Source organism: Scomber scombrus, chromosome 5 (genome assembly GCF_963691925.1).
Source record: "Scomber scombrus chromosome 5, fScoSco1.1, whole genome shotgun sequence".
In the NCBI taxonomy this organism is placed as follows: Eukaryota; Metazoa; Chordata; class Actinopteri; order Scombriformes; family Scombridae; genus Scomber; species Scomber scombrus.
Window position 1 is genome coordinate 1592501 of NC_084974.1, and position 10752 is coordinate 1603252.

General features: G+C 38.6%; 1 protein-coding gene across 1 annotated transcript in view; it reads right to left on the reverse strand.

Moving 5' to 3' along the window:
* The window catches only part of pipox (pipecolic acid oxidase), a 47319-nt gene extending 37731 nt beyond the window's left edge, over positions 1-9588 (reverse strand). The window contains exons 1-2 of the mRNA XM_062418721.1: positions 9418-9588; positions 5364-5512 (exon numbers count right to left, since the gene is read on the reverse strand). Coding sequence (XP_062274705.1) covers positions 5364-5512; positions 9418-9528 — 260 coding nt within the window. The 5' untranslated portion in view covers positions 9529-9588. The remainder of the gene's footprint in view (positions 1-5363; positions 5513-9417) is intronic.
* Positions 9589-10752: the final 1164 nt, after the last annotated feature.

Below are 10752 nucleotides of genomic sequence, written 5' to 3' on the forward strand. Positions count from 1 at the left end.
TTATATCTAATTCTGTGTAATTTAGCAGTCAATGAGGAGTCACAACCCTCACCTACAGTTACTTAATCAACTGGAAGTAAAGAGGAACTGTTTCTAATATGTACACTCATCACCTTTTTTTTTGCTTTGATTTTCATTTCCTTAAAAAACAAGAATGAGGACATGCATTATTTCATGGCAACCCCCACTTAACTTATTGTCATGCTAAGTTACATCCTCATCCTGTGCCATGTGTCTTTGTAGAGGTGTAGATAAGCTCAAATGTGACAATGGCAAGTTGGATTTCATGTTCGTAGGATGGCCGTCTGTAGATAGAAAAACCGCAGCATCAGCGATTTGTTAAAATGCTTCAAACAATCTATTTCTATTTTCTTGTGAATCATTTGAATAATGGCTATTGTTGTTATTATTGTTTTGCAGGAGGAAATATGTAGTGTGATGTTGTTATAGCACCACAACATCTCAGTGAGGAGGTTGTAGTTGATTGATTGAGTCCTCAAATATTACACAATGGAATGTAAAAATACTGTCTGCTAACAATCCCACAATGCAATGCTCCACATTTTAAAGATGTGAAAACTACCGTTGCGCAAACTCTAACCCTAACAGCTGTTTAAAATCAGTGTAATCAACCGTAAGTCAAACATCACTACACATCTAATATGATCTGCTGTGTATGGGCCACAAATGGGCTTATGTGCTGCCTGTCTACCTTCCCTGTCCTCCAGTGTTGGTTCTGAACCCCAGCTGTAATAAATGGTATGTTATAAATAGTTTTTTTTATTAACGGTGTTTCTTATTAAGGCATAATGACTTAGTTGATTAGGTTCTGTAGGATCAGGAAAACTCATTTGGGTTGTTTTGGAAGCCAAAGATAAATATCTATTTATATTATTAACAAGATGCTGTTGCAATTTATTAATAAGCTTATTTGCAGTCTGATAGATTCCAAACTTGAACTTTGTTCTGCTGATCTGTTATTATGGCACCAGTCAAATCCAATTATTTTCCTGACAAATTTTCTTCTGCACACTTGCTAGATCCAAATCACAGCGAGACCTTTGTGTAAGTTCACAACTCAGAATCTTGTAACCTGATGCCAATAAACTGCAGTCATGTGTACCGGCCCAGCTGGTCTGTGATTTTGTTACCAAAGGACACTTGTAGGGTTAAGAGAGAAAGAGATCTAAAGTACATCTATCTCTGGCCAGAGCACCCACTCACTGCTGTTTAAGAGACACTTTTGGATTTCACTTTTGCTTCTTCATCAGTTCCACTGTGACCTGACAAAGAGAGAAGCGACATGTCAGTGTTAGTACACTGGAGGTGTCCATCTGTCCGATACACACCAACTGAAACAGCTCCTGAGGTGCTAACCTGAGGACGGCTGACCAAATGTCCTCAGGCTGAATAATATCAGAGATACCAACTGGTCTGTTTAATGGTTAGAAAGATTTCAGTATGCTACAGGAGAAATATGAAGCATAGAAATAGCTGTTTGTGTTGTATCTATATGCTCTATATAGGATTTCTAGTTAAACTGGGGCTGATGACCTATTGTGAACACAGTAACAAGCAGATTTGTGTGATTTGGATGGGGATTATTATTAAAGTGGCCCAAAGATAAAAAAATGATATTGATCACAGTGACCTGCACATTTGTTTTTAGAAATAATAGACATGCATTTTGAAACAAACCACAAGTAAAAATGGTTGAACCATCACTAAATTTCACTTAAATTTCAAAAACGGCCCTGTTTTCTAGCAGGATGGACCACGGTCGCAACCAACAATACAAGTCAAAGTGAGCTTCATAGGACAAAGCTGTGTGTTAGACAGGTGCGAGGCGTCACTGATGGATGATGCTTTGATTTGTGGTTCACACCACAATTTAACCACAAATGTCTGCATGTCAGCTGAAAGTAACTTTAATATTGGCAGTTAGAGTCTGGTACAAGTGTCATTATGTAAGCTACTTGTAATACAGATTTAGTCCATCCAACCTGGTCTGAACCTTACCTAACCTTACTGGGATCTAAGACCTTTGCTTATCTTTTAGACTCCTTCAGTCCAGACTGATGACTGTAAACAACCTTTAACTCAACCAGACATTGCCCTCCAGCAAGAAGGGAAAAAAGAGGTAAAGGTATGTTCAGTCTTTTGAAGATGCCTATGAAGATATAAATGTAATGATGGTGCATCTGCAAGACGTTCTATTTGTGTCGGTAGTTGCGGTGCATAATGATGGCTGTATTTGAGTTGAGTCAAATGCTCAGTGAGTCTAACGCTGAGGGCCAAATCCACAAATGACCTGCATGGATGTTGGGGCCGATGATTGATGCAAATGGGGGGGGGAAATAAAGTTTCTAACACACAAAGTTCCCGAAAAAAGAGAAATGCTGAACAATTCACGGTGCAATTAGCGGGCACGATCCATTCTTTATGGATTTGCCTCCATGTCTACAACAGGAGTTCATGTTTTTTTTTTAAGTATAATCCTGGTTTATTACAACCGGGGTCTTATTTTTGTAGTTTTGACATTTGCCATAGCCATGATTTCTATTGGCTGTAATAACATTACGCTCCCCAAAGTGATTGCTGAGATCTGTGAACATAACGAAGTCCAACAGGATTTTACAAGGAAGAAAAGATAAGAGAGAGAGAGAGAAGCACATTGAATAAACAATCAACATTTGAAGTTAGTAGGTAGAATTGCGGGTCCAGGACATGATCCTACATTAAAAAGTAGTCTAGAATGTGTGTTTGCACATATTTATTGACTAACATGGTGCATTGCTGGTTGACTTTGCATCATTACAGTTAGTTGAGCTCAACACTTCGGCTGGAGGATGATGCATTTCTCTTTGTCTTTTTGTTGCCAGAGCCCTGTGCTCTCATTGAAATGTGCAAGGAGACTCTGTTTTTCTCTGATGGTCTGACTGCTTGAGTGTGTGTGTGTGTGTTTGTGTGTGTGTGTGTGTGTGTGTTTCACCTGTCTCTTGGTTTTTTCTAGATCACAGCAACTGAATACGATGTTACTCATGGGTTGAAACTACCTTTGAGAACACTTGAGGTCATGTTCTTTGTACTTTTTCTGTAAATGTTGGTGGGTGCAGTGTACATTTAAACATGATACATGCTTAGTTCTCAATTATGGATTTTATTATTTTAGCATGAAAACCCAACCGAATGTAGTCAGGTAGAAGCTATTAGACAGCTCCAAAATAAAAGTGATAATATTGTTATTTAAATTATTGAAATGGAGTACAAAAAGAAATCATTTTGGATGTCTATTAGCTTCCATGAATTGGTCACTTGTCTTTCTTGGGTCCACAATATATATATATATATATATATATATATATATATATATATATATATATATATATATATATATATATATATATATATATATAAAGCTATATCATTCTCCTCTAACCACTGCCCAGCTGTTTAACCCTTACATACTGCTCAGGGTCAAATTTTATCCATTTTTACATTTGAGAGCTATAAAAAAAAATAATTAAAAAACCCACCTTCTTTTAGGTGGACTTTTCCAAATGTGACCCCAAATATACAAACGATGTATCATAATTTTTATTTTTGTGCAGCTGATACACATTTTTGTATATGCAAATGTCCAATGTTGACCTGTATTTATTTATGTTTTTTAATTGAAAAATCAGCATTCAAACATGTTGTATTCTTCATATTCTATCAAATGTTCTCCCGGAGCATAATACAGTGATTGTGAATTTCTTTTTTCCATAAATAAACACTCTGCTTGCTCTCTCACAGCTTCATTAAGGATTAATCAAACATTTATTAATGACTAATGGGGAGTTTATGAATGTGAATTGGTGTAATTATGAGTCAGAATATGAACAGGATGTGAGGGTTAATGAAAACACTGATCAGCTGACAAACAAACTCAAACTTCATTCAGTTTCCTCTTTTATTTATCTCTTAGCTCATTATATTTTTCAATTTAATTTTCCTATTTTCTGGTGTTGTGGCACATATTCAATCATTTATCTATTCCCTATATTCCCAACATTATAATTATAATTTTCTAATGTTTATGTGATGGGACGTGATGGGTGTGTTCATGTATCTATGTGTGAGGATCATACTTATACCATTCCTACAACTGATATAAATGATGTAAATTATGACAATAGGACCCAAGTTGTAATAAACTGGAATGATCATTTCATATAAACTACAGTTAGACTTGACTGTACATCATACAATCAGTGGGGAGAAGCAGCTCCAGTGTTAGTTATTGAGTCCAAGAGTATGAGGTTGTGAAACACGGGGTCTAATTCAGTAATCTGCCTGATAGATGGCTGACTCGCCCTTTGCCAGCAGTGTTTTCTAAAGGCTGCTCCGGCATCTGTCAGCAGCCATAAGGCACAGACAGCCCCAGCTACTGTAAAGGCTTCAGCCATTCATCAGAACATTTTATGACTGTGTCTCCCCGTGTGCTTGTGTGTTTATGAGTGTGTGACGTTGGAAAGAAAAGGCATGCAAGTGTATGTAGCATCATAAATATGACGCCTCATCTAGTGCAGCCTGTCAAGCCAGGTGATTGGTGGCACTGGTTCAGCTTGTGGATGTGCACACATGCTGGCATGTATGTAGACATAATAAAAAGGTTGGTACATAGATTTTAGCTTAGCTATGGCCCTTTTTGAGGGCTCCATCTGTCCCAGAGGCCTATAGAAGCAGGAGACGTGGGAGGCATTGCTCACAGGGAGACACATCAGCCTCGCCTGGACATTTCTCATTGTGATGCAGACATTTTTTTTTTGCCAGCCCAAGGGCACAGCTGGCCTTCAGATGTGGACCCATCAGTCATAAGCTGTGGATGGGTGCTCTGGGGATGGGGGCGGTCCACAGTGTTTCTAGGGAACATAATGTGGGCGTGGTGTGGTATCATGAACTATTACCCTGAGATGCGCAATAATGATTCAATATGTTATTCAGCTCACTTGTACTTAGAACAAGCAGAGCAGTTCAGAGGTAGCAGGACCACCAATCCTGAGGTTACTCACAGTTTGATACCACTGTCATATTTATAAACACACAAATTCATCCCCGCTCTGCGAATGGAAATCAGAGGCTTAGAAAGATGAATAAAAGCCCCTGTTACACATTGGAAGGCATGTGAGCTGTCAAAGGGTGATTCAGTGACGCTGGAGGTAATGAGAAAGTCATGCATTCATGGCTGCCGTAGATTGAGTTGCTGCTCTTGAGCGTACATAGCACCTTGAATGTGACAAATCTCCGTGCTCGGGCGAAGCTTTTGTTATGTTCCATTTAATGGGTTTTCTCTCTCTGTGTTTCTGCTGACTGCTTACCTGTACAGTTTGACACCAGTCTCCCTCTCCAGCTGAGCCCACAGCTGGTAGCACTCCTCCATCATGTGGGTGTAGAAGTCTTGCTCGTAGGCCTTGCGGATGATGCGGGTCTGGCCATGGGAGCTCCCTCGAGTGTGAGGCAGAACGAACTAAGGGAGGTAAATGTGATTGACATGAGCGCTTGGGTCAAATTAAATCATTTTTAGCCCTTACATACTGTTCAGAGTCAAATTTGACCCATTTTACATTGTAGAGCTGTAAAAACACCTTATTACACATTACACCCCAAATATACAAAAATGGAAATAAAATGCATTTTTTTTTCATTTTTGTGCAGTTGATATATATTTTATATATGTAAATGTACAAATTTAACCTGTGTTTATTAAAAAGATTCAAGAATCAGCATTCGAACATATTTTTTTCTTCATATTTTATAAAGTTTCCTCTTTGACCATAAAATTAAAATGTATCAATGACTGATGGGGAATATATTACTGTGAATTGGTGTAATTATAGGTCAGAATATGAACGGTATGTAGGGTATAACATACAATAAATATGTGATTGGCTGGACATCAATGCTCTAATCAATATTTTTTATATGACCAGTGGATCAAAGGTGTATAATGTCAGTCATGTCATTTGTTGTACAAAAGAGAATCATCACCAACTCTGTAGTCCTATGGAACATTTCAGCGTCTCTCAGCTCATTGGTCTGCTTTCACAGCCACTTTACTGTTTTGGTTCACTCTCAGTGTTCTCATCAGTGCTGTAACCAGCAGCAGCAGGCAGCTTTTTCACTGAAAAAGCTCTGATTAATCCATTGTACACCAAACAGCAGACAGGTAAAGTTACTAGATGGAAAGACTAGCTGGTGATCATAGTGGAGCATTTAGCAGTTAAAGAATCCTATATTTTCCCAGGAGTTAGTGGAGCATAAACCACAGCTGGAACACATTAGCCATAACAACTTTATACAGTGATGATATGTCAATGTTATATTTACAGTTTGTTGTGCTGCCCTCAAATGGCCAAAACAAAAAAGAAAAAAAACACACAGTTAAGGCTGTTAATCCAACAACTGATTAACAGAAATATCTGACATCACACCCATTTTACACAATGATTGGTCAGGTGTTTGCACACTAGAGAGTAGGCTGGGTTTAAGCTTGTCTCTGTGTCATCCTTCATACAGCTATACTTATGTCACTGTTTAGTTGAACAACATGCAAAACATGCATGTCTTCAAGACTGTCCAAAAGCCTCTACACCCCTGATGATTGTTAAACATCTCATTCCAAAACGTCTGCTTCTATAACAGCCTCCACTCTCCTGGGAAGGTTTTCCACCAGATGTTGGAACCTGGCAGCAGGTCCAACACTGATGCTGGGTGATAAGATCTGGCTCACAGTCTGAATTCCAGTTCATCCCAATGGTGTTGGACAGGGTTGAGTTCAGGACTGTGCCAGTCATGTTCTTCCACATCAAACTATGAAGAACCATTAAAGGTCCCTGTAGAACCTGATAATGTAATAATATCCCCATAATGTAATAACTCCCAATAATGTAATAAAAAAAAACATAACTCAATAAAAAATGTAATAAAACCTGATGATGTAATAACTTCCTAAAAATGTAATAAAGTGCATTTCCCAATAATGTAACAATCTCTGTATGATGATGTAATAAATGATGACATTAACGGGAGGTTATTACATTATTGGGCTAACCTTATTTTTGCAGAACCTAATAATGTAATAACATCATTACATTTATTATTGAGTTATGAGGGTTTTTTTTATTACATTATTGGGAAATTGTTACATTATCAGGTTCTAAAGTCCCTCCCAAACCTTTGTGACAACAGTAGTCTTAAATATAATTGTGTTATAACTATAAGGCTTAACCCAGACCAGGAAAAAAATCCCAGATTTTTTAAAAAAAGTCTACAAAAGTGTGTGTACAAGGATGTCTACATATTTTTAGCTGTATGATTTATAGTTTAAAACAGCTTTAAATAATGAGATAGGTGATGAAATAAGACAAAAAACAGCAGAAGCAGAGAGGTGAGACTTCAGCCAGATAAATGGGTGGTGCTGGTATCAGCAGCACTAAAACTCACCAGCACTTCCTATAGTCAAAGAGTGAGGATGAGGATGAGTAAGGCTCATTATTGCATTTATCACGGTGGTGCCGGGCCTCTGGGGAAAAGAAGCGGGCATGAGACGCGCAGCTCACAGACCCGGTTAGACATTACACTCCACCTGTACCTGTCTGTCCCTGTAGGCTGGGCTGCTCATTAAGCCCAGTTGATTTCTTTATTGTGTGTTGTACTGATGTATGAGTGTTTTCTTTAACCATTGACTTTATTAGAGAGGCTGCTTTCAGTGACATTAAACGCTTCCATGCGCGCAGTAATGTCACTGCAGCAAATATGTTGGGACACTTAAGCAGCAAAAATAAAAAAGTGGAGTTATAAAGTTGACAGGACAGAGGAAACACTTCAGGGGAAACACAAACTTTTAGCTCCTGATGTAATTTGTTCAGACAGCTGTGGTGGAGCTCAGGATGAGGAGGACGGCTGCTTTACTCCAAACAATTCCACTGTACCCGGCCTGCGTGTCAACACCGAACATTAATTACCACGTCTGGAGATCTAAATAACCAATGAGTTTACGCTGCTGCGCTCTCATAGTTTCTGCTGTAGGGGGATGCTGCAGGTATTTAACAGACAGAAAAAAAAAAAGTGTGTGTGGGATGATGATTGTGGAGGTGGGGTGTGTAAACAGTCAGCACCCCTCTCTTCCCCCGTTGAGGATCATGTAAAGGAACCCTGCGTTAGTGAATTTTGCAGTTACGTAACACTATGTTTACACAGTTCAAACAGTGGAAGAAGTGTTCTTTTAACTTTATATTGACAACCCCTAAATAGTTTTATTTATGCAGCAAACATACAGTTAGGGCCTGATTTACTAAAGGTTTGCGTGTGTAAAAACGTGTGCAAGCTGATCTACTAACGCAGCGCACTGAGGTTTGCGTCTTTCAACTGTGCAAGATAATACATACTGTCCATTTAGTACATTTACCATAATGAATGTAATATGAGACGTTTTAACCCCAGTGTGCAAAATACAGGGAGGAGAAAATGTAAATATGTTATTAACACACGCATTGTGATTTACCAAACCTGAAGTTATTATTTCTGACACTAACTGCGTCTATAAATAATACCTTTGAAGGACAGGTATTAACCAGCTGTTACTGTAGAGAGGAGGAGACGGAGGCACAATGACAGAAGAGTTTTTCCACCCGTGTTAATAATTTTGGAGTGGAATATTTTTCTTTTACTAACAGCATTGACTTTGTCACTAATACTCTCTCATATGTGGGTTTTTCTGGTAATATTAGTTGTTGTTATAACTCAATATATTAGTTAACCTCTTCCACTAGAACCTGATCACATTTCATTTTGTTCTTGCAGCTTTCTGCTCGTCCAAACTCTCCATAAAGACACAAAACCCTCATTTAAATACTGCTGTCTGCACCCTGTTGCACCTGTTTTCATTTACACACTTATTCTTAGTAGATCACCCGCAAAACACACGCAAACGAGACGGGCAATCTATTGCACCGTGCACGCAATTTAGTACCCACTATTTGGGATCTTAGTAAATCAGTACCTCAGTGTACTCCACTTAAATCACTACAAGTAAATACAAACTCTCCACCTTAATATTTCTCATAAGTAATCAAAGCAGAGTAGTAGTAGTATGCGTTAGGTAACAGAGTGACACAGGAAGCCAAGTTAGAATAGAGAGCTGTCAGTCAACAGTCTGCCAGCTGCTGCCTGCAGCACTGTAAAGATGACTTTCACAGGTTATGAATGATATAAGTCATTACTAATGTCTATTACTACTATATTCAAAGTGAGAGTTCAGTGAAGTAAAAGCACTTGTCAGTGGGGTAATTATAATGGGTCTTATTTGAATGTATTACTGTATAACTGTTCATAGCAAATCTTTTATGGAACAAACTTTAGTGTGTGACACACCTGCTCCAGCAGAAGAGTCTTCTTGTTGTTCTTTGCCAGCTGATAAGCCGTGAAAGAGCCCTGGACCCCGGCCCCGATCACTATGCAGTCATACTCCTCTTTAGTCGACATGCTGGCTATATTTAGCACTCAAATAACACACTTATTTATTGCACTTCTTTTTAGTGTGCTGACACAGATACGCCCATTCAAAGTGAAGGAGGAACGGACAAGGTGTTGGACTTTTTATGCCCTGAGTTTAAACTGTCAGGAGCGCAAGATGTGCGTCACACTGAGCAGGATTCATCAGTTTATATGCACATATTTTGGGTTTGCTTAAAAATGGTTATGATTATAATGAGATACAATGTTTGGGTCTGTGTTTGCTCCATTTTAAACGGAGGATGGGATTTGTGCAGGGCATGACAGGAGACGACTACCTGACAGTCTAATCTCAGGGCAAATAAAATGAATAGTTTACTCAGTTACAAAGTAGCTAACAGTCAACTAAAAGTATTAATAAGATCTCTGTCTCTGCAGCTCTTTGTTTGGAAATGATTTGAGATTTGGGTTAAAACTATAGTGGAATAATGCAAATTCAATAAACACGATGCACTGATTGGCAACTGCTTTCTCAAGGATCTTAGAGAGAAAAGGAGATTAGATATAGGCCTATAGTTGGCTAGAACCTCTGAATCAAGAAGAAGTGGTTTATTACAGCTACCTTAAAGGACTGTGGTACATATCCTGTTACTAAAGACAGATTGATCAGGAAGTGCTAACTGAGGGAAATAATGAGAGGTGACTGTCTGAACCTGAAAAGCAGCACAAAATTAACAAAGTGTCATTGAAAAACATACAAATAAGACTGTGTGGCAAATGACTAACAGTGCACATTTATGGACAGAAAACGTGCATCATATCATGCCATATTGTATGAACACCTGACACACCAGGGTCCCTCCAGTTACATCCAGCCATTTCCAGCCCTGCCAATCCTTCAGCCTTCTAAACAGACCAAAGTGCACCTGTTACACTTACATAAGCATGAGTCTCAGTCCAGAGGTCACTGCTCTGCACCTTCACTAACACATATGTGTGAAATGACTACAGGGTCAAGCACAGAGTGCAGAGTCTGATATTTTCACCATATCATATTTTGGTACTATAAATTAACTTAAATTTGGACTGTTTAAAGCATGATAACAATTAAAGGTTTGGCTCCACAAAAAACATTTTAAATGCATTTAGACTGTGTGTTAATACCCTGATTTACTAAAGGTCTGCGTGTGTAGAAACGTGTGCAAACTTGACATCACCCGCAAAAAATGTGCAAGCTGATCTACTAACGCAGCG